The following is a 23,897-nucleotide window of genomic DNA, read 5'->3' on the forward strand; positions in this document are numbered from 1 at the left end:
AGGCCAGCATGGACAGGATGGAATGACATCATCTTAGTCAGTGTGTGGCAGTGTGAAATGGAGGGGAAGGAAGCTGGAGGAGGTGCTGCAAGTGTGCACGTACACTTACACACACACCCCACACACATAAACACAGCAGTCCAACCATTACACCTTCACAGATATACATACCACACACATACATCCCCCACATATAACACACAAAACAAATTCATGCTACACCTACACAGACACACATCCTACGCCACACCCCCATATACACATACACACATATACATATACCACGGGCCCCATATACACACACATACACAGACATGACTACCCCTCCACATTCTACCTACACACACATACCACAACACCCCTATCATCCTATACTACATGCCTCCACACCATATCACTGCTCCCTCCCTCCCTCCCTCCCTCCCTCCCTCCCTCCCTCCCTCCCTCCCTCCCTCCCTCCCTCCCTCCCTCTCTCTCTCTCTCTCTCTCTCTCTCTCTCTCTCTCTCTCTCTCTCTCATACACACATCATCATCTTGGTCTAGCATTGCTTCAAGATGGCTTTAGTCAACTTGGTGGCATGGAGGTAGCTGTAAGAAAGCAGAAGAGGCAGAAGTCACTCCACTTTCTGTCGTTCCACACTGTGCAGCTGGGCTTGGGAGGTCAAGGACCTCACACAGGAGACAGAACTCCACACTGTCCTCCTCAGCTAGCTTGAGGGTGGCAGCTCTTAATCCAGAGACCCGAAGAGGCCATGGCACCTAACGGCTGCTGACTCTGTGTTACCCAGTGCTCACGGCTGCTCTGTCTGCTGGGAAGCAGGGAGAAGGGTTATTATCACTGGTGTGGGTGACAGCCGTTACCTAGAACAGTGAGGTAGGCCTTCGCCAGGTCCTGGTCCAGCTCGGTGCTGGCCATGCACGTGTAGCTGCCTTGGTCCCGCTCTGCCACTCCAAAGATGGTCAGGGAGTCGTCTTCCTTCTTCATCCTGCAAGATGCCAGGCTGAGGTTGGCAGGAGGGTGGCTCACACACGGGCACAGCTGATACTTTTGTCCCACAAAGGGACAGTGAGAAGAAGGAGGGTGGCTGGGTTAGGTGTGAGGGGTATGAAGGGCCGTCTCAACACTGACTGGGGACAGGAGTTTTCAGCATCCACATTGGACTGGGCTCTGAGCCTTTCTTGTGCTGTACCCACTTCCCAAATTAGGGTACCATTACGCCGACAACCCAACACAGGCTGGTGTCGCTCCCTTTCCCTTATATGTGTTTTGTCCTTTGGACAAGTTTTGACTTCTCTGAGCTCCTACAACCTGTTTCCACTAAAGGGAAGGGGCATCCCAGAGCAGCACAGGACAGTTGCAGAGCTTTCCTTACCAATGGGTGCTGGATGCCCATTCACACAGACAGGGTGAAGCCCCCTGCATGACTCTGGGTGGTACTGGGAATGGCTGGTGTCTTACAGCCTAGCTCAGAGACAGCAAAAAGCCCTGGGAAGGGAAGCTGGGTTCAGCAGTTCTCAATCCGGACAATACCCAGGGAACCTTTAAATACCATCAGCACCTGAGTCCTTACAGCAATAAAAACAGAACTGGGGTGTGGGAGGTGCAGGTGGGGGCACTGTCAAAGCATCCAGAAGATCTAGAGCTGAGAAGCATCAGGCATCATACCAGATGAGGTAGACGAGGCCAGACCTGCCCTCTACTGGTGAGTGGGGGTACTACAAGCAAAGCTGAAGGGATTGGAGTGTGGAAAGCAAAATAAAGAGGTAAGGAAGGGAATAAGAAGAGGGGATGTAAAGGGCAAAAAGAAAAGTGAAAGGAGGGACTGGAGAGATGGCTGAGAGGTTGAGAGCACTGTTTGCTCTTCCAGAGGTCCTGAGTTCAACTCCCAGCAACCACATGGTGGCTCAGAACCATCTGTAATGAGATCTAGCGCCCTCTTCTGTCGTTCAGGCATATGTGCAGGCAGAACACCGTACATAATAAATCTTAGAAAGAAGGAAGAAAGTGAGAAGAGAAGGGACAATGATGGGGAGGAGGTTCCTGGGGTTGACCCTTTGAAAAAGGTCACCGAGGTCATCACTCCTAGTAGCTCCCTAGTGACATGCATGACAGTGAGCGTAAGGAACAGAGATGGCGAGCAGATACCTGTTTCCAATGTAGAGTGGCTCATCATCCTTCAGCCAGGAGACCGTGAGTTTCAAGGAGGGGTCATGCTTCACCCGGCACTCCAGCTGCACCGTGGTGCCCCTCTTGGCCACTTGGTCTTCAGGCATCCTGTAGATCCTGGTGGGGTCTGTGAAGACAACTGGACAGCTGACCACTGACCCCTTCTCTGCACACCAGCCCCTATGTGGCCATATGATGTGGTGTGCCATGGCTGAGCTTGTAATCAAAATTCCCAAGTAGTTCTCTGGCTCAGAAATCCATGGGAGTGCTGGTACAGAGAGGTAGGTGAGCCTCTGGGTCAGCCTGATAGGCTTCCTGCCTCAGTGTTCCCACATTTAGGTCAGCTGGAGTCACTGAGACAGTGAGACAGCCAGTCACAGTGACGGGAGTCACTGAAAGAACAGGCTGATGTCCACCCCTTGCTTACCTTTGACCTCTAGGCGGACTTGATTCTCAGCTTTGCCCAGGATGTTGGTGGCCACACAGGTGTAGATGCCTTGGTCCTCTTTGCGAATCATCTTGATCTCTAGACTTCCGTTTTCGTAGACGTGGTAGTTACCACCATCCAGGTTGCTTCCTTGCCCATTCTTAAACCTCACAACAGAGCAGCAAACACAGCACACTGAGAAAGGACTGGCCCACGGGAGCCAGGAAGCAGCCGAGTCCATGGTAGGGTGGGGGACGGAAGCTCAAGGAGACACACAGAGTCCTGAGTCTTGTAGGCTCTGCCTATAACCACTAGCTGGGAAGAAGCCCCTCTGAACAATATGGGGGTTCACCCAGATGGCCAGCTTTGAATGCTTAAGGATACCAGGTTTTGCTGAATAGCACCTGCAGGGCAGAAGGGAAGCAAAAGGACAGACTACCCCCAATGGGGAGACCTGGTCTCCTGGGACTTACCATCGGAGTGTTGGAATGGGAGACCCAAAGAATGGACAGTCCAGCCGTGTCCGGTTATAAAGGATCACCCTGATGAGCTGGTTCCGGGGTGACAGCATCCGAGGGGGTACATCTGAAACCCCAGAGGGCCAATTTTCCAATATGGTGTGAAGCACAACCCTTCCCCTCCTTCCCTTGCTCCTCCCTGACACCTAGACACCCCTATCTGTCCCTTCCTTTTACAAGCCTCATCTAAGAGAAACCTGTCCAACCTACAGCCCCAGGAGCATTCATTACAAATGCTGCCTAACACAGTTGTAGATCACAATGTCAAGGAATAATGTCCTTGATGTTTAGGTGAGGAGGGAGTAAATTTATCCATCTGTCCTGCATCCAGACTAGCTTTTGCAAAGGGTTTCCCCCAAATGATTCCACAGCTTCTGGAGTTAATCTGCCACAGCTCTGAGAATGCTCTCCTTGCCCAAAGAGTTCAGGAGCCATGTTCAGAAGCACTTCTATGGCAGCTTCTCTGATGGAATGAGCCCTAAGGGTCACCTGGCTTGGTGGAGTGCAAGCCCTCCATTTGTGTGCCACATGTCCCCAAGCCTGCACAACACGCCTAGGCTGCAGAGAACATGTACTTTACAACATCACTAGACCCCAGGAAAACCCCACTGCCAGGCAGAGACTCACCTAACACACTGACAAAGGCATTGGCCAGCAGGTAGCCATGTTCATTGGATGTGTTACATTGGTACACTGCCCTGCTGCTGATCTGAGTGTCCCGGAAGATGATAGTGTCTCCGGCCACTTCACGATTGGGATTGGGTGGTGCAGCTACAGGTAAGAAAGAGAGAGACTTTGCATAAGAAATGGAACAGGGCAAAGTGAAAGACACACAGGGATCTCTCTCTCTCTCTCTCTCTCTCTCTCTCTCTCTCTCTCTCTCTATCTCTCTCTCTCTCTCTCTCTCTCTCTATCTCTCTCTCTCTCTCTCTCTTGATAGGTTTCCAAGGATGCTAAGGGTTCTATGGATGTGAACCCAAGCAGACCCAGGTTCTAGACTTAGCACCATCAAGCCATGTGACCTGGACCCTATGGGGATTTGGTTCTCCATGCATCATCTGGTGGGAACCTGAATCTTTGCTTTCTACAGGCCAAAGCTGGGCATCTGTGGTTGAAAATGAGAGTTATGGAAACAGACTAACTTTGTAAATAGGAAACTAAGCACATCTCCAGTCACTGTTTCAGTCCCTGCTTTGTGAGATAACCCATGGCCTCATGGGGTTTTATGACGATACCCTGAGACTTTTTGTATAAGTGTAAAGTGATTAGCGCAAGGTCTAGCAGTGCTGCTAGTGTTTTCACTCAATTTATTTAGTCATTTGATTAGTTTTCTGAGATAGGGCCTTGTTGTGTAGCTCTTGTTGACCTTGAACTCATCATATACCCCAGACTAGCCTTACACTCATGGCAATCCTCCTGCCTTAGCCGCTAATCATTGGGATTGCAGACATGAGTCAACATGCTTGGCACTCACTCATTATGATCCTAATCCTATGTGCACTGGCAAGAATACAGCAACATCCAAATGGCCCAAACCTACCATCTTACCCTCCACTGGGCAGAACTTCTTTCATACAAAAAAGCTGCCCACTGGCAAGAACTTCATGCCAGTTGAGTCCTCATGCTTGCAAAAGGGTCTTCCTAAGACAAGTAGCCTACATAGAGAGAGGCCATTTTTGTCGATAGTTCTCCTGTGTTGCTGGGTTTGGGGGAGCTGTGGGCCCTGTCCATATGTCACTCTGGGACTTGGAACAAGTTAAGTAATACATCTGTCCTGAGGGAAGGAAGAACGAGGGGAGGGAGTGACAAGGAACTGTAAAACGAACACTTTCCAGAAATGTAAAGAATAGTCACTTTTCTCATTTGTAGCCACCGGGCCTGGAAGCAAGCGCTTGGCATGTTAAGGCTGTGAGCTCACTAGGATTGCTCAGACCTACAGGAGTCTGGCCCTAAGGCGCCACTCAACAGATGAGAATCTGGGGACTCAGCAGAAGGTAAATGAAGGCAGAGTCTTTGTCCTTATCATCTACCCTGGAACCTACTCAGCAAAAAGCCACCGGGGAAGTGGCGCCACCAACCCAAACTCATCCTTGCCTAGCTAATTTCATGAACCCAGTTTCCCTGCCAGTCACTTCTTTTGGGTACCTCCTGCAGAGTCTGAGAGATGATCCTAGAACTGAGGCTCAGCTCCTGGCTCCAGGCTGTATCTACAGGACAAAGCTCTGAAGCGTACCACCACTTGCCTGCTTCCTCCAAAGTCCATAAAGACAGAGGAGGGTGGACCACAGGCTGGGACTACATCTCTGCTCATGGTGGGATAATGAAACTCCCTGAGGATAGCTACAGACTCAGTTTTAGTAAGTGTAAACCCATTACAGTCCAATGAAGTCTACAGCTCACCTTCTTACCACCTCTGCGGCCTCAGGCAATTCAGAGCTTGGTTTTTCCTCTCCGGCTGTGTTTTGTGAGGATGCAAACCCAGTACCCAGCAAGCTGCATCCCTGCTTTGCCTGTCTCCTCTGCTTCTCCACCTGATCCCTTTCTTCACTATTTTAAAAATGATTTTCTCTATTTAGCACACAAAAGTTATGAGATGATATTCTCATACAATATACCAATGCACTTTGGTCATATTCTCCACCCCCACTACACTCCCACCCACCCCCACTGCTCCCCTTGTTTCCACCCCCGATCTCCTTTCAGTCTCCTGTCTCAACCTTTTGAGTGGTCCATCACGTCCGGCTTTATAGTTTGCTTAGCTTGACATTAGAGCAATGCAGGCTTCATAGAACGAGTCTGTTAGCATTCCTTCCTGTTTTACTTCATGAACAGTGTGAGGAGGGCTGGCGTTAGCTCTCCCTTACAGGTCTGGTAGAATTTAGCAGTGAATCCTGCCTTGTCCCAGGACTTCCCTTGATTACTTCTTTGGGATCTGTTCAAGTTGCTCATAATTCTTGATTTAATTTTGGTGGGTCATAGGCATCTAGATCTTACCTATTTCCCCTAAGCTTTTCAAATTATATGTTTCCCTAACCTACGTATATTCCCTAGATTTCATTGAAATCTGTTGTGATGTCCCTCTTTTATGTCTAACTTTATTAATTTTGGTATTCTCTCCCTCTTTTTTGATTTATTTGGATAAGATTCTGTTGATTTCATTTATTTTTTCAAGACTCTCACTTTAGTTTTATTGATTCTCAGTACTGTCCCTTTCCTCTCCGTTTTGTTAATTTCCTCTCTGACATTTTTTTTTTTCATCTACTGCTTTGGGCTTTAGATTATTATTGTTTTTGCTGAGGCCTTGAAGTTCATCCTTGAGTTATTTATATGAGATCTTTCTGGATACAAGTTTGAAGCTATGAATGTTTTTAGAATTGCCTTTGTTAGATCCCAAAGGTTCTGACAAGTTGAGGCTTTTGCTTTTCATCTGATTCTTAGACTCGTTCAAGTTTTCCTCACAGATTTCTTCAGTGGCCCACTGCTCATTCAAGAGCACATTTGGGAGCTTCTGTGGTTTGTCTCCTTATTGTGTTTCAGTCTCATTTCATGGTGTCCTAAATAGATACAAGATGCTCTTTCAACTCTTTTGTATTATTAAAACTAGTTTATGGCATAAAATGTGATCTACTTTATTTTAGTGGAAGTGTCATGGAGTACAGAGACAAATGTGTATTTTGTAAGTTCTTGAGTGGATTTTCCTGTGCATGGCAGACAAGTTCATTTGATCTTGGGTGTGGGTTAACTGAAGTTTCTTTACTGACTGTAAATCTAAATGGCTTGTCTATTGATGAGATGGGATATTGTGATCACCCACTACTATTTTATCAGAGACCAACTGTCCCTTTATACACAAACATAAAGTGATTGCTCTATGAAATGGGAAGCCCCATAATTCAATGCACATATATTTACAATGATATTATATATTTATATATAAATATTATATATATAAATAATTTATATATATTTACAGTGACGTTAGTGGTTGTTTCCTTTATTAAGTATGTAGTGGCACCCTTTATCTTTTGTATTAGGGCCTTGCTAGTTGACTATGCTGGATAGGATGCAGTCTTTCTTAGTTTTCCATATTCATCTATTCTATACAAGAAAATTACATTCTCTGATGGGCTCTCTTGGCTGAGACTGTATACCTCTTTGTATTTAGGATTTTTTAAAACATTTCTGCCGAGTGGGTTGGTAGTCAAGAATTGCTTCAATTTGTGTTTGTCTTAAAATGTCCTTATCTCTCCATAAATTTATTTAATTACTTTAAAATATTTATTTATTGAATGTCGGGTATACATGTGCCATGCATATATCTGGAAGTCAGAGGGAAATGTATAGGAATCGCTACTCTCCTACTGTGTGAAACCAAATCAGGTTGTCAGGCTAAGCCATATCTCCAGCTCCTCTGCATAAAGTTTAAAAGATAATTTTGGTGGATACAGCAATTTTGGTTGTTACTTTCAATGACTTAAAGCAGTCATTGAAAAAAAAATGCTTTCTTGGTCATTTTTAGGGTTTGTATTGAGGTTTGATATTACTCTGATGCCTTTGTAAGTTGATATTTTTGTCTTACAGTTGGCCTCTTGTTTGGTACTTTGGGCTCCTTGCCTATGCTGTTATCAGTCTCTGGTCATGGCTATTTGCAATTCTAAATGCCTTTTTGGTTTGTGCTGACTAGTTTATAGTGACTTGACACAAGCTAGAGTCACCAAAGAGGAGGGAGTCTCAAATCAGAAAATGCCTCCAAAGATTGGGCTGCAGACAAGCTTATAGGGCATATTCTTAATTAGTTATTGGTGTAGGATGGCTAGCCCATTGTGATGGCACCATCCCTGGACAAGTGGTCCAGAAAGCAGGATGAACAAGCCATGGGGAGCAAGTCAGTAATCAGCACCCCCTATGGTCTCTGAATCAGTTCTTGCTTCTAGGTTCCTGCCATGGTTTAGTTCCTGTCCTGACTTCATTTGATGATAAATAAAGGATGATGAAGAAGTAAAACCAAGTAAACTCTTTCCTATCCAAGTTGCTTTGGTCATGGTGTTTTACCACAGCAACAGACACCCTGACTAAGGCGGTGCTTAGATGTCTATATTTACAGGTAGATTTTGGAAGGTTTTCTGCTATAATTTCATTGAACAGATTTTTCTATACTTTCCGTTTCTACCTCAGCTCTTTCTGTTGCTTCGTGGATCCTTAGGCTCATCTCTTGATTGTATCTCTGGACCTTTGGAAATCATATGGTTACTTATATTAAAAAAATCTTAGTGATCTTTTTTTCTTTTTAAATTTAGTGTTGATCGCTTCTTTGGCTTTTTCTTCTCTTCCTGATAGTCTTTCTTCATCATGGTGTATCTGTGTTTCTGCTGTGTTACTTTACTCATTCATTGAGTTTTTCATTTCAACATTTCTATTTGATAAACAACAACAACAAGAAGAACAAAACAAAAACCAATCTCAGTTTCCCTGCTCATCCTTGCTGCTGGCTTTTCCCTGTGCTCTTCTGACTTCCTTGTCTGTGTGGCCGACTTTCATCTCTTGATCCTGAACTGATCACTTCACTCTAACCATCTGCTTGTTTCCATCTTCTTTGAGGTCACAGATCATTTTACATGCAGACCTTTGAATCGTTCATCTGTAATTTGCCATTTTCACCTCTTCGAGTTCAGAATCTTGCTCCTTTGTGGGAGATGTGCTGACATGTTTGTCCATGTCTCTTGTGTGTCTGAACTATGATGTGCACATCTGCTGGCTTTGATAGCTCTTCCGGACATTTGTGTGTCTTCTTACTAAGCTTTTAAGGGGTCAATTCCCAGTACTGTGCAGAGAGGACACAACACAGCGACCACATCGAGCCATACTTGGAACAGAAATACACTTAATATTAAACTTGCTTGCTGCATGAGCACAGGGTCTGACTTTGATCTCAGAGTCCACATTAAAAAAAGCCAGACATGTGACACATATTTCTAATTCCAGTACCAGGGAGGCAGAGACACCTGGGGTTACCTGGCCAGCTCATCTAGCCTGCTTGGCAAATTTTAGGCTAGTCAGAGACCTGGTCTCTAAAAACAAGATAACAGCTCCTGATGACTAACACTTAAAGTTGTCCTCTGGCATTTGCCTTTGAGCGCATATGTGAGCCTGAACACACACACACACACACACACACACACACACACACACACACACACACACAAAACACAGCCTTTATTTGAAAACTAAGATAAAAGATAGTAAATGTAAATGTATAACAAAAGAGAAAAAAGGAGAAACACAAGGGGCTAAAAAAAGAAAATGTTAACAATGGAAAATGCCTACGCACAAGTAGAAAAACTTGAGAAGAGTAAGATATGAAAGCAAAAAAAAAAAAAAGCTTTTAAAAATAGGCTGACAGTCCGCCGGCACAGAGAGGCTCAAGGGGAACACATGGTGTTCCCTGCAATGGGGCTGACTGCGGGCAGGTGGGCACAGAACAGGATGGATCAGGTGGGGGAGGGTGGAAGGAGAGTACTGGAAGAGACACTAGAATTAGGGGGCATCTCTTGAATGTGGTTTATTTCAAAGCATTAATATTATATTATAGTTCCCCTATACAAAATATTTAATTGTCTTTCCATTTGTTGAAAAGTGTTTTATATCAATAAATGAGATTTTACAGTTCTCTTCATGCAATAAATAAATAATAAATAAATAAATAAAGATGAGTTGAAGTGAAAAGACTCCTAAAAGTGCAGTAAAAGAAAAAGTAAAATTCAGGAGGTGGGGGGGATCAAAGAAGTTAGAGCAATTTCTTCCTGGGGCTTTGAAGGCTGAACTCCACCAGATATGGTGGATTTGGATTTGGGGGTCAGCTGCTGGGAACCCTGGTTGAGGTTGTTATGGGAGGAGAAGCATGCCTGATGGGGTTCTCTTCACTCAGTCTCCCTTCTCTGCACACCGTGGGCCTCTGTTGGCCACACTTAGCTTTGCAGTCTGTGGGCTGGGTTCTTTCCCTCCTCTGGGCTCCACCGTTCGTGTACCCTGGGGTGGAAAATGTTCTAGCTGGAAGTGTCTCCCAAGGACACTGAGTGGGGGACAGAGGCATGGCACCGCAGTACACGCAGCCCTGCCATGCAGCCTGTCTGCTGTGGACATGGTGTGCTTCTCAAGTGGACAGATGGAACAGATAGGTATCTGCAGGGATTGATCCATCCACTGACCCCAGGCTCAGGACTTTTAAAACTCCACAATTATTCTGAGTTGATAAGATCAGCTGCTAGTCCCTGAGGGGGAGACTATCTTACCTTCTACACCAGTGTTTCTCAATCTGTGGGTCTAAAGGGGTTGCATATCAGATGTCCTGCATATCAGATATGTACAAGATGGTTCATAGCAGTAGCAAAATCACAGTTATGAAGTAGAAAGAAAATAATTTTATGCTTGGGGAGGTCACATAACATGAGGAACTAACTGTATTAGAGGGTTGTAGCATTACAACCTTTTGTATAGAAGTGTGTTATACACACTAGACTAGGTTGAGCTACTATGTATACTTGGTCACCTGAGCTGAGCTGTTGTACACACTTGGCCACCTGGGCTGAGCTACTGTACACACTTGGCCACCTGGGCCGAGCTACTGTATACACTTGGTCAGCTGGGCAGAGCTACTGTATACACTTGGCCACCTGGGCCGAGCTACTGTATACACTTGGCCACCTGGGCAGAGCTACTGTATACACTTGGTCAGCTGGGCAGAGCTACTATATACACTTGGCCACCTGGGCAGAGCTACTGTATACACTTGGCCACCTGGGCAGAGCTACTGTATACACTTGGCCACCTGGGCAGAGCTACTGTATACACTTGGTCAGCTGGGCAGAGCTACTGTATACACTTGGCCACCTGGGCCGAGCTACTGTATACACTTGGCCACCTGGGCAGAGCTACTGTATACACTTGGCCACCTGGGCAGAGCTACTGTATACACTTGGCCACCTGGGCAGAGCTACTGTATACACTTGGTCAGCTGGGCAGAGCTACTGTATACACTTGGCCACCTGGGCCGAGCTACTGTATACACTTGGCCACCTGGGCAGAGCTACTGTATACACTTGGCCACCTGGGCAGAGCTACTGTATACACTTGGCCACCTGGGCAGAGCTACTGTATACACTTGGTCAGCTGGGCAGAGCTACTGTATACACTTGGCCACCTGGGCCGAGCTACTGTATACACTTGGCCACCTGGGCAGAGCTACTGTATACTCTTGGCCACCTGGGCAGAGCAACTGTATACACGTGGCCACCTGGGCTGAATGCTCACCACCTGGGCTTTTCATCTTGCCAGCATCAGGTGCTCTCCTGCCTTTGTCTCCTTTTTTCCTGGCTTTTCTCCTTAGCTGTAGCACATTGAGGCAGCTTCCTTCTGCAGCCTCTGTTGAGATCCCTGCTTACATTTCCCCCACTCCTTAAAGAAGTGAGTGACTAGACATTTAAAAAGTAGGACAACTGGACAGAATGTAATGTGAAAACCAGACCAACATCATCAGTTCAAAGGGATCCTGGGACCCCCTACTCAATCCATCTCGACAGGACAGAAGCTTCCCCCCAATACTTTTGTTTTCCCTTTCGTTCAGCCACAGTCTTCCACATGGTCACATAACTCTGTTTAAGTGGTCCTTGTTAGAGAGTAAGACTTAGATCCATCATTGATTAATGACAATAGGGCTTAACCTTCCAAACCCCACCTGAGTTGAGGCTTCAGTGTTCAGATTCTAAACTAGGCAGAAAGCAAAGGTTAAGAAAACTACAAAGAAGTACAGATCTCTAAGCACAGGAATGTAACCACAGGCTCAAGGCTACTTAGTCCCCGGTTCTATCAGGAAAAATAAGGAAGGCTTTATACTTCTGAGATGCCTGCAGAGGAAGGTTGCTGGGAGAAATGCCAGTGATGTCCCCTGGGGACATCCAGGTCACCAACAAAGCCTCTGGGGGTAAAGGGACAGATGGAGTTGGACAGCAGCTTGACTCACATTGCAGAGGCTCTCCGTTCACCATCCACTGCACGGTCGGCTTCGGGTTCCCATTGGCTCGGCATACCAGCCTCCCATCTTCACCAGGAGCCAGGATCAGGTTCTTGGGCTCATCCAGCCAGTATGGAGCAGCTGAAAGACAAGGCAGGCAGAGGTAGATGGCACAGGCCAGGCACGAGAAGCCAGGTGGGCTCCTGTGGGAGAGCAACTCCTAAGTCCCAGCCCTGACCATTCACCCTCGGGATGATAGCTCAGTCCAGCCTGCAGGTGGCTGGTTAGCTGAGCACACAGAACAGAATGCTTGTTAGAATTCTCCAAAGGGCATTTAAAATGCAGGGATATGGGGATCATCTACACTGTGTGCAGCTGAGCTGTCAAGGGACCGGGTGGCTGAGGCTCTGAGAGGTCAGGGACATTGACGATGCTCTTGGCCACACCCTTTCGGAGTCTGTTGTTATAAGAACAAAAAGTCCTGAACTTTTTTTCTTGTAGGCACTTGACTCTGGTTAGAGTCGTTCTTGGCTATTCACGCCTTCCCACTATTTCTTGTGAACACGTGCGTTTTGCTGAGAAAAGAAACATCTAGATTAAAGCCTCCAAAATCTTGTTACTCACCAAAAAGAATGAGAAAGCACTTTCATGGGTATAGTGCTGAGGACAGGGTCATAGGATCAGCCAACTGTTTTCTGGGAAGGTTGTCCTCAGCCCTCAGCCCTTGACCCCCCAGGCCACATGTAACCTGGGCTGAGAAATGACCACCAGCCTATCTTACAACAGGGACCCACACAGACAGGAGCTGTAGTGTAGAGACAGCTCGAGTGAGCTGTATTTGCTTTGAGGGGAGGGAAGTAGCTTAAAAATGATTTGGTCCGTGCTGACTCCCATCCTTAGGAAGAAGCCCAGTGCCATGCATACAACACAGACAGCACAGGCTACAACGACACGCCACAGACGGGAAAGCGAAATGAAAGAAAAGGCCCTGTGAAGGATTTCACTTGCAGAGGGAGCCCAGAGCTGGGCAAACACCAAGGTAAATTTCCTTCCCTCGGTACCCATGCCCACGAATGTGGGTAGTTACACACCCAGGAGTGATACCACCATGGCAGCCGTGTTACCATCAGCCAGGACACTGGAAGTTCCCCACTCCCTCTGCCTCCCGACCACGGCAGAAAGGGTGTCATGACATTTGTGTTCAGGGCTGGCAACAGAATCATAATGAGAAATACACACAACGTACCCTTTACTCTCACCGAGATCGTGTGCCGGATGCTGCCCATCTTGTTGGAGGCCAGGCAGAAATACTCCCCAGAGTCCTCCTCAGAGACATTGGTGATTCGCAGAGCCTTGTTGAAATTCTCGAACTTGGCCTTGTCAGATGGGAGGTCCCCACCTTTCTTGTACCATGCGATGTCTGGTGTTGGGCTAGTATAGGGATCAAGCAGAAAACAAAGGGCCTGTTACTGAATGTGCCTTCTAAAGAGACTGATGCCCAGACATCCTAAAAGTAGACTGGGGCCCAGGAGGGAGGTGTATCCCTTCTACAGCCTGGGCTTTCCTATTCGGAGGAGGCTGTCTGGCCACAGGGTCACCACAGAAAGTAAAGCCGAGACATCATGTAATTTAATGCATCTGCAGGATGCTCAGCCATTGCCCCTTCTCCTTTTCCAAAGCGGAGACAGCCAAAGTGGGGTGCAGATGCTAGACAGTGTTCTGCTCACGGGCCTGCTTGCTTCCCCCTTCTCTGTATACCAGTCTACCTCCAAAATGTGTGGATTGATGCCCACCCATCCTTCAGGGCTAGAAGATGGTACAGACTGTACGTACACCCCAGAGGCAATGCACTCCAGCAGCAGGTCCATGCCACGCAGTACCATCTGACTGCTTGACGTGCCCTGGGGATACATGAAGCTAGGCGTTCTTTCTGCAACTCCTCGGGCTGAAACAGGACAGAACAAATTTCTGTGAGCCTCCTGCCCAGGTGTGCCAACACTAGTGGGTTAGAAAGAAATGTCACCACCACTGCTGGGTCCTTGTAACCCAAGCTACCCCTAGCATCAGGGCGTCTTTAAAAGATGTGTTTGGAAGTTTGGGGGTCCTGTGCTCTACTAGCACATGTATGTAACCAGTTCTAGGTTCTGTTGAGAGGAGCCCAGAAGCCCTTTCCTTCCTCTGGGACAGGGAGAGGCCGTGGAGGATTGGGAGACCCATCTCTGGCATCTGTGTTGGGATGGAGGGGCCCCCAGGCCAGGGCATCTCAGCATTGGTCTCTCCTCCCCAGACAGGGATGTGGAAGAAAAAGAAGCCATAGGTTGGGGACTTAGAGCAAGCAAATGCTCTTTGGGACCCTGATAAGGAGCTGGAATGAAGCAACATCATCAGCTGTTCCAGACAAACAGAGATTTATTAATGACTTAGCAAAGACACAAAGAGAATGAACAAGGAGAGATGACTGGAAAGCTGTCTGGGGACACGCCCACTCTGGATCCTCACTCTTGACATCATGAGAGATGGGGTGGGTGTAAGTGGCAGCTAAGAAGGGGGAAGGTGACCAATCGCCAGTTCAACTAGGCTGGAGCAGCCATGAGACGGGCAGAAACCTTCCACACAGGTTTTAGAGGCTGAGTGGTCTACACACTGACCATGTTCCCCAAGAGGTCATGCCAATCAGGGCGCATCCACGAAGAATGGAGCCTTACTTGTTTCCTATACTCTTTGTACAATTCCATGGAAATGGGCAAAATAAAAAATAAATTGTTCGACCAGAAATCCCAAGCCAAACAGGAAACAGGAGGAGGAATGACTACCTTAGACACAGGAAGACTAAGTGATGAATATAAGCCCTGGGACACCACAGTCGTAGGCTCAGCCAGACAAGTGGGAAGTAGAGGGGAGGCAGAGCTGCTAGGTAGGAGCTAGGAGCCCTTGGAGCTGCCTGGAGTGGCAACGACGGCGTCCCTCAGGGTTTAACTGCACTGGTGGGGTGAAGACTGGCTGGGAGGTATCCACGCTCGGTAACTGGTGCTTCCTACGGAAGCTGGTTGCACCTGCAGGTGTCTGGATGAATCAGGGAGGCGCCTGTTCCGTGGATGCCCCGGCTTCTCTTCATTAGCCGCTGGGAAACATCTCACAGAGCTGCTTTATCTTTTATCTTTTTTGTCAAGAAACGTTGAAACACACACCGAGGTATCTGGGTTCCTGGCACAGTGGGTAGATGGCACGTGGCACGTGCTTGGCAAATATTTTTGGAGCAAACAAGTTAAAGGGGGAAGAAGAAACAACAAAGGAGGTAAGAGTTTACCTCATCTATCACACCAGAGCACACACAGAGAACAGTGGCAACTTTAGGGTTAATCCATTACGTGGTTAGTTGGTTACTGTCTATACCTGCGGACCAAGCAGCATTCATTCTCCATAACCAGGAAACAGCAGCTTCCTCCCATCACACAGTTACAAAAAAGAGAAAAAAAGTCAAGGAAGCACAGTCACAGGCACTAAAAGGACACAGGTTCCAGAGCAGGAGCTTTACCAAGTGGGTGAGTTGGTCCAGGGTCGTGAGCCCCATAATGGAAAAGAGCAAATCTCAGCCACCACACTCATTCCACATAAGAGAAAGTCTACAGGAGGCAGTGTGTGGCCCTCTGGACACATAATTCGCCCCATGGCATGTAGCAAGGACCTCCAGCGTCAGGGAAGCAGGAAGGATGGGAGCAGGAATGCTCTGGGCATCATGACATATAGGAGTGTGACTAGAGAAAAGCCACAGACAGCAGCATCACACAGTATAGGGTGTGGGGTACCAACCCACAGAAGTATCTTAGGGAGGAAGCAGTGACGGAAAAGCAAGCCACATTCAAAGGACATGGAAGGTTACCCTGCAAGTCAGAGGGAGCCGTCACTGCCCTGCACGTATTTAATAAGGGCCGAGTGCTGTGACTGGTCTGCAGTGTCAGCCTGTGTAATCCTCACAACAAATGTCAGCACTTGTGCATTTTCAGCAAAGGAACCCGACTTTCTACGAAGTTAACAGACCTGCCCAAGCTCATTAGTTTGCTCTTTTGGATTCTGAGCTGTGTGGCTGTGGTCACCTCTTAGTCTGAAGCTGGAGATGTCACTTTGTCCCCCATTTCTCACAGGTAGCTTCAGAATGTTTCTAATATCTCCAATCAAAGAAAGCCCAGATCCAAAGGCCAAGTGGTGAAGGAGAAGGGAGTCTTGTCCTCTGTGAACTGCTCTGGTCTGCTTTACGATTCTCAGCAAACAAGATCCCAGCTTTTCCTTGGGGGCAGCCGATAAGCTCAGAGCCAAGAAGCTGGGGAGGGAACAAAGGGGCCCAGAACATTGCAACTGGATTCTTCGGGATCTGGGAATCCTGCAGGGGACCATGGTGACTAGTGGCTTTACAGAGGAACAAGGAGGCTGGAGCTGGAGCGAGGTTTTGAAAAATGTCAGCTGTGTAAGAGGGAGTCACAGAAACACGTAAGGAATCTGGCTGGTGACTCTGGGAGCCCTTGTTCCCAAGGGAGGATGCCCGGTTTCTTTCTATGGAGGAGACACAGGAACCAGTAACTACCAAGATGAAGGTAACTGTTGCATGAGTCTCTATGTGGTGAAAGATGTCTCTTACCTAGGACAGCTCTTTTCACTCTGGAGACAGGGATGCTCTGCCCAATTCCAGTCTAGGTTGGGTCTACCCTGAGACCGAAGAACCCCAGGATAGAGATGCCAAGCTCAAAACGGCATAAATTCAAGAAAAGCTGCCAGAGGACGTCTCTTGGAAACTGTGGCACAGAGAGAACTCATGGATCCCCAGAGCCAGATGGTCAGTCAGGGGACATCAGGGCATGACCCCACTTTAATCAAATTGGCTTTAAAGGGTCAAATGAAAAACAGTTTCTGGCTCTCTTCTACCGGAAAAGGTCAAATGTGCTGACAGAGTTAGCTGTTTCCTTCACTCAGTAGAATGTGCCAGCAGAACATGGTTCAGGACCTCAGATGCATCTTGGGACCTTTGCCAAATGCAGCTTTCTATGGTAGATGGTAGCTGGAACCACGTCCAGTTCTCTCTGCTACCTCCAGTTCTCAGAACTGAGAACCAAGAGATGTGAGGCAGGCAACCTGGTACCCATCCCTCTTTCTGGCCCCAGGAATGGCTGAGCAAAAGATATGGGTATGTGTGTGTGTGTGTGTGTGTGTGTGTGTGTGTGAGAGAGAGAGAGAGAGAGAGAGAGAGAGAGAGAGAGAGAGAGAGAGAGAGAGAAGTCTTTTGGTCTAGAAACATTTGGTGTGTCGTTAGGAAACTTCTGTAAAATTAATTTGAATCCTGCACGCAATAGTTGCAGTCTCTCCTTACCCAGTTCTTAGCAGAGCTCAAAAACTGGGCAGCTTTTATTTCTCCAGCGTATGCTAATGTCTCTCCCTGTGGAGTAATTCTCCTCCTGTAAATGTGCCTGCCTTTCTCTCCCGGGCTTGTCTTCAAAGTCTCCGCATCTCCCTTAATTTAGAAACAGATGGCCTATATACAATTCAGTCCACACAAACCTTCCCCCTTTACATCCAACAATGGGTATATAGTAACACTGTCAATGTGTGCTGCAGCTTAGCAGCAATGGGTCATGAGCCTCTTTAGTCTTTACAACCATCATGGGGGCTAGTAATCCACCCGTTTGGCAGATGAGGGCATCAGAGTTCTGAAGCATTCAATGGCTTGCCTAGTGTCACCTCATGGTGGTATGTCCTGGCAACTGGATTTGACTCCAGGTACACCTGCTTTCTCGACAGAATGAAACCCAAGTGCCTTTCTCTGCCGGTCAGAGGGGAGATAGTCTCTGGCCCATGTCCAGAGGAGGTCAACTCTCTGTACAGATCATTAGAACAGGGTGACCCTACTTCTAGAAAAGAGACATATCATATTTTGAGCCAAAGAGAGGTATGTATTGGACATTTGTCACTGACAGTGTCCCTTGACTAGGAGCTCTGTGTACCCAGAAAGAACTTCCTTTCTTGTTTTTCCTTCCTAAAGCCTTCATCCTGGCTGTCCTTTGTTAACTTTACAATCTTTCCAGCAGCTTCAGGCTCTGCCAGCCCCATCCCTGTCCTCGTCCTTGTGGAGACCAAGAACCAGGGCTCAGTCTCCACATGAGCTCTGTCTGTTTCGCAGTCCTGAGTGACTCTCAGATCTCACTTACTCTTCTAAAAATGCTAACCCCAGGAGAAAAGCTGGGTCATAAGGCTGAAACCACTCAGCCATCTTCTGTGCACAAACAACTTTACATTCCCCTGCCTTACACAAAGCAAAGAACCTGAGCCAGGTGACCTCTGAGGGTTCCAATATGTTCTGGATTTCAGAGCACTTCCTACAATAGATATTTGGGGTTCGATTTAGAAAAAGGCACATTCCACAGCAGCGCCTCTGACACAGCGGTGGTTGGCTCCATCACCTTGAAAACAAATAATCCCCAGAATCCAACAAAGGCTGCCTGCTTCCTTGGCAGTAAGTCTCAGTGTGGTTCTTGCTGCTCGGTGCCAAGTTGGAACCTCTGTTTCCCCTGGTTCTCATTTCCCAGCCCATCCCCCACTCCAGACTCTGGTCATTGCTTATATTAACAACCTCAGTAAAGACATTCCTGCCTATTAGAGCTCCCAAAGATCCCCTTGGGGACCTGAAGCATAATTGATAATGGGCCCAGCTGCTTTGTCAAGTCTAGCAAATGCTGAGCCTAATGGCTGCTCAAGGAACACAAGGCATTGTAAGCCATAGTGAGGGGAGACTCAGGTGTGCAAATAGCCAGTCCCCCCCATTAATCAGACCTAGGGGACAGCTGTGGTCTGTTAGAAAAATAACTCATTGTGATCGTTCCATGACTTCAGATGTGGCTGGTGGGCACTGGGCTTGTGTGTACAGCTAGAAGGGAGAAAAGGTATAGGTGTCAGGGACATGGGGGGACAACTTCATTTATACTCACCTGCAGAGAGAACTCTGACCTGGATTCTTAACATCATTTTCTACAAAAACCTTACATCTTTTAAAAAAAGATTTATTTATGCATATGCATATTTTGCCAGCGTATGTTTGTGTACCATGTGCATGCCTGTTTCCTGCGGAGGCCAGAGGAGGGTGTTGGATTCCATCCACGAAAGTGGGTTACAAATGGGTCTAAGTCACCATATGCATGCTAGAAATTAAACCTGGGCCCCCTGCAAGAGCAGTCAGTGCTCTTGACTGCTGAGCCATCTCTCCAGCTTTCAAAGAGATCTGGGACCTGACCGTGACAAAGCACTCTCAGGGGAAAAAATGAGGTTATAAAGCAGGCAATTCATACCCAGATACCGAAGAGTTAACATAAGCTGCTGTGTGCTTTATGCTATCAAACAGGAACCAGATTTCCTGTTTCCTCCCGACAGTGGACTCTCAAGTATTCTCAAATAGCTTCTGTGACAGTTAAATCGGAAATGTATTCCTACCCTGAGGCTCATGGTTGGTCCTCAGCTCATGGTGCTGATGTAGTAGTGGTGGGTGGGATGTTCAGGAGGGGTGGTATAGCTGATAAAAGCAGATAACTAGAGGTGGGTCTTTGAAGGACAGCTGACCCGCGGTTCTTGCCTTGCTTTCTGCTTCTTAGTCTGCTGTGATGTGAACAGCCTCTCCATAAACTCCTGCCAATAGTGACTCTGTGCCCGCTTCCCACCATGATGGACCAAAATGCTCTGGAACTGTAAGCTGATGCAAATCTCTCGTCTCTCAGGTTGTTTTTCAGATTGTTTGGACACAGTGATGCAAAAATCCACTTTCCGTCCATCTGCCACCAACCCTTCGGTCTCCGCTGAGTCCTTCATGGGGACCTCTCTTGCTTGAAGCCACCTTTTGAGAACTCATCTAATGGAGACTTGCACAATGGAGGAAACCCTTTCGCCGTGAGCCCACCTCAGACTCCCACTGACCACCTGGCTCTAGGTGAACAGTGTCCTGAGGCATCCCCTTTGGCACCTGGCCTGGCCAGCTGTCCACTCTGTCACCCAGGAAGAGTTAATGTCATGGTATCAGTCAAGTTAGCCAAAGTGGATTAGGACAGGAGGAGTTACTCCCCGGACTCACCACTATATATGTCAGGGTGGTTTCTTAAGGACGAGTCATTATAGGGGTTGTCTGCAATAAACAAAAGAGGGTGAGCAAACAGGGGGGCACGGAGCAGGTATGGACACAAACACGAGGAGGGAGAGGACGGAAATGCAAAGCCACATTACAACTGAGGAGAGCACCAGTGGGTTTGGCCAAAGAAAATGACACAGCCGGAAAAAGGATGCACTTGGTAGCAAACGACCAACACAAAGGAGCTCAAAGAAAACAAAGTTGGTTAAATCCTGCAAAAGAAAGCAACAATAAAACGAAAGTAAAGATATTAGGCTTGAACTCTGCTTGGTCCATCTATATTTTGAACAAATGATGTAAGAATTAGTGTCTTGTAGCATCTTGTAGTTGGCTCTGAACCAACTTCTCCCCAGGCCCCCAGGACTCCGTGTGAGACCAGCTAGAGAAAAAGGAGTGTTAGTGAGACCTACGGAAGACAGCAAAGCCTGCTTGGCAGCAGCTAGACTGTAGGGGGTAGATGTGTGTGTGTGTGTGAGAGAGAGAGAGAGAGAGAGAGAGAGAGAGAGAGAGAGAGAGAGAGAGCATGTGCCAAGCTTTCGTGGGACCAGGTGTCAACCACTGTTAGACCTCTGCTGGGAGACCCTGGTGGAGGTTCCTGAAGGAGAATTTGGTTTAGGACAGCAAGATGAGGAGATAAGTCCTCTGTCCAAGACCCAGAGCTCTCTGGAAAAGCAGAGGGGCGGGCGGGGGGCAGGAACTTTCTTTTAAAAAGCAGTATCAGTGGCTGCCACGCCAATGTAAGTGACCAAAGAAAGGCCTTAGTCCTTCGGTCTTTGATGAAGACATTTTAGAACAGGTCACGTAAACATGCCTCTGCCCTTAAGTTGATGTTTTACTCACTACCCAACCCTTTCAAGGGTTCGAGTTCTGACAGTACCCACAGGGGAGTGTGCAGGGACTGACTGGAAGCCAAGCAGACAGCCTGAGAAGCCAGGATACAGTCCAACTTCCTAGGGGAGCTCAGAGGCTGTTAGAACATTTGCATATTTAAAAGACAGATCAAATCCCACCTTAAGCAATTGTAAGAGGGCGCCAGAGTTCTTTTCTGGGCCTGGCACTGAACCGCACCCCAGGTTTATACACTGCTTTATAGCCAGCGGTGTAGAGATACTCATTATCAGAACCATTTCTGCTCATGTGGCTAGTTGAGAAAGACCTAGCTGCCCCGGAAGTCAGTTTGAATGGATGTGGGCTGGAAGGGGGGAAACTGGTCCACAGTGGGATGAAGGGTGTCAGTGGTACCAGGGGCTGAGGCAGTGCTTTGGAGAGGTTTTTTTTTTGTTTGTTTTCCCTCTGGGGGAGCACAGTGCTCAGCTAGAAGGTGCTCCTTCTCTTTCACTCCCATGGTTCCAGGTATAACAGAGCCTTTCTATCTTCTGGGGGAGGAGCAATGTGCTAAGTTTGCTACAGCTGTGGGAGCACATGTGAGTGATTTAGGGAGACTCTGTCCTTAGGGAATGCCATTTGAACACAGGCAGGAAGTGTAGCGTATTGTCCATCTCGGTAAATAGCCCTCTTTCTAACCAGGATGCCTCCTACTGCAGCAGTAAGAAAGAGCCATTATGTCTGTCACAGTATGGACAAAGTCACATGTCTGCCTTTGTCAGTCTGACTCAACCTGGCTACCTTTTACTTCATTCTAAAATGGATTAAATATAATGTTTAGGTTGTCTGGTATTTTGATGTATACATATATATGGTAATGTATGTGCAAATCTTTCTCTTCTTTCTTTGATACAATTAATAAAAATAATGTAACAAGATTGGTTTTGTCCCCAAAGGCAAACTACAGGCAGACAGCTTGGCTTCCCACACAAACCTTGTTCTGAAGGAGGTAAAGAAAGCCTGTGCCCTTTCTAAACAGGAAAGTCAACAGAGCCCAACTGTGCTATTTTAAGAAACTGTGCCCAATTCTAGGCTGGCTCAGATGCCCAGAACTTGTTTCCAGCCAGAGCTGCTCTTGGGAGGACTCCAGAAAGCTGGTAGCATTCTGTTCAGGTTACTAAGAAGGGTTCTTGTCATTTGGAGGAGAGAGTTTCCAATGGGACAGGCGACTTGAAGTGAAGCAGAGACAAGTATCCCTTACTGACATCCTCTAGAGAAAAGAATGCTTCTGGAAAGTTCCATAGCTAAGTGTCATTTAACCTGAATATGTTTCCAGGCTCTGCCCAGCACAGCATGGCACCTGGCCCATGCCCTGCAGCATCACCCTTTCTAGGTGGACAGGAAGGCTGTGCCGGATCCTCCTTCTCTTGACAGCACTGGGCCTCCTACTGGCTCCTCCTCATTGCCAGCCTGTCCTGGTGGAGGCACTCAGAGGTCCTGGGAAGACCATACTGTCCTTCTTCAGCCAGCTGCCAGAGTCACCCGAAGTATACGGAGGAGACACAGCAGGCAAATCAACTTCCTTTCCCAGGGGTCTCCTGGGGATGGGTTCAGGAGTCAGAGAGCCAGGGACGATGTGGCATCTGGCAGGCTTCTTGCTGGCCTTTGAGCAACCCCCTGGGCTGTCTGTCTCATCTTGGCAGACAACACCCACTGGTAGAGACAGGTCACAGACAAAAAGGCAGGTGATCAGAGGAGGGGCATGGGTGTTCAGAGGGAAAGAATAGCAAGAAAAGAAATCAAGGAAGAAGGAGAAAGAAAAGAAACTGAAAAGAAGAGAAGGAAGAAGAAGAAGATGACAAAAGAGGAAGAAACCATGAGAGGCAAACTAGAGGACTATGGTCCTTAGGGGTGGACATTATATCCCTGAGGAAAGAGATGAGCTGAGGCTGTGCAGACACCATTGTTCATCTGCCCATCACCAGCATAGACTAAAGAGGCCTCCCAGTGCTGAACAAGGCATCTAGGCTTTTCCCCAGAGGACTTCCCAGGGCAGCACAAGCCCCTAGAGGCAGGCTTTGGGAAGCTGAGGCCCAGCCTCATTTTGACCTGTGGTACCCTAGCCTGGCACCCTCACATTCCTCGCCATCCACAGCACAACACCGACAATGACATTCACAGCATGAGTCAGACAGATTAGAGACTCTTTAGAAGACCCTCTTCAAGCCATGTTACATGTCCACGGTGTAAACGAACCCAGGCAATATCCCTAATAAGCTAAGGACTGAGGAGCTGAGGCTCCTGCCTGGCTTGTCCTTGTGCGTCTCTGTAGAGAGCCACCACCATTGTAGTGGGTCAGGGAATTCTATTTTTTTTTTATTAGTCAGAAACAATAAGGGGATAAAACTAAATCCCACCATGTGAAAGATAAATCTGCAGTTCATAGACACTGCACGTCCATGTGGCTCAGAAAAGACACATTACAGAACCAAACACAATTTGTTCAGTGTGTCCACTGATGCTACTATCTCATGCACTGGCTTTCTCCTGGAAACACAGGCAACCAGTGACTAGAAGTAAAAGACATGAGCTAAGTCTTTAATAGGGATTAAAGTCAGCTCTAACTCCAGGAACTTTCGAATGAGCACTGGGCGCCCCAGACAGCCCTGTTGAGGTAAGATGGGTCTGGACCTCAGTATGTGACTCCGATTCCTACCAAAGTACAAACACTGGCTTAGCATAGGATTACATTTGGCACAAGGCTTCTGCATCCTTAGATGCTGTACTGACACTGGCTC

General features: G+C 47.5%; 1 protein-coding gene across 9 annotated transcripts in view; it reads right to left on the bottom strand.

Moving 5' to 3' along the window:
- Positions 1-23,897, bottom strand: part of NFASC (neurofascin) — a gene marked incomplete at both ends in the record, with an annotated part of 70,884 nt that overhangs the window by 36,122 nt on the left and 10,865 nt on the right. For 5 of the 9 annotated variants that reach the window (XM_080917858.1, XM_080917856.1, XM_080917855.1 and 2 more), the window contains 9 exons: positions 862-986; positions 2,147-2,294; positions 2,595-2,761; positions 3,068-3,179; positions 3,740-3,883; positions 12,129-12,260; positions 13,366-13,550; positions 13,953-14,064; positions 20,221-20,271. In XM_080917858.1, the coding sequence (XP_080773984.1) occupies positions 862-986; positions 2,147-2,294; positions 2,595-2,761; positions 3,068-3,179; positions 3,740-3,883; positions 12,129-12,260; positions 13,366-13,550; positions 13,953-14,064; positions 20,221-20,271 (1,176 nt within the window). The remainder of the gene's footprint in view (positions 1-861; positions 987-2,146; positions 2,295-2,594; positions 2,762-3,067; positions 3,180-3,739; positions 3,884-12,128; positions 12,261-13,365; positions 13,551-13,952; positions 14,065-20,220; positions 20,272-23,897) is intronic. The other 4 variants (XM_080917857.1, XM_080917852.1, XM_080917853.1 and 1 more) reach the window with 1 other exon arrangement.

Source organism: Micromys minutus (genome assembly GCF_963924665.1).
Source record: "Micromys minutus genome assembly, chromosome: 6".
Taxonomy (NCBI): domain Eukaryota; kingdom Metazoa; phylum Chordata; class Mammalia; order Rodentia; family Muridae; genus Micromys; species Micromys minutus.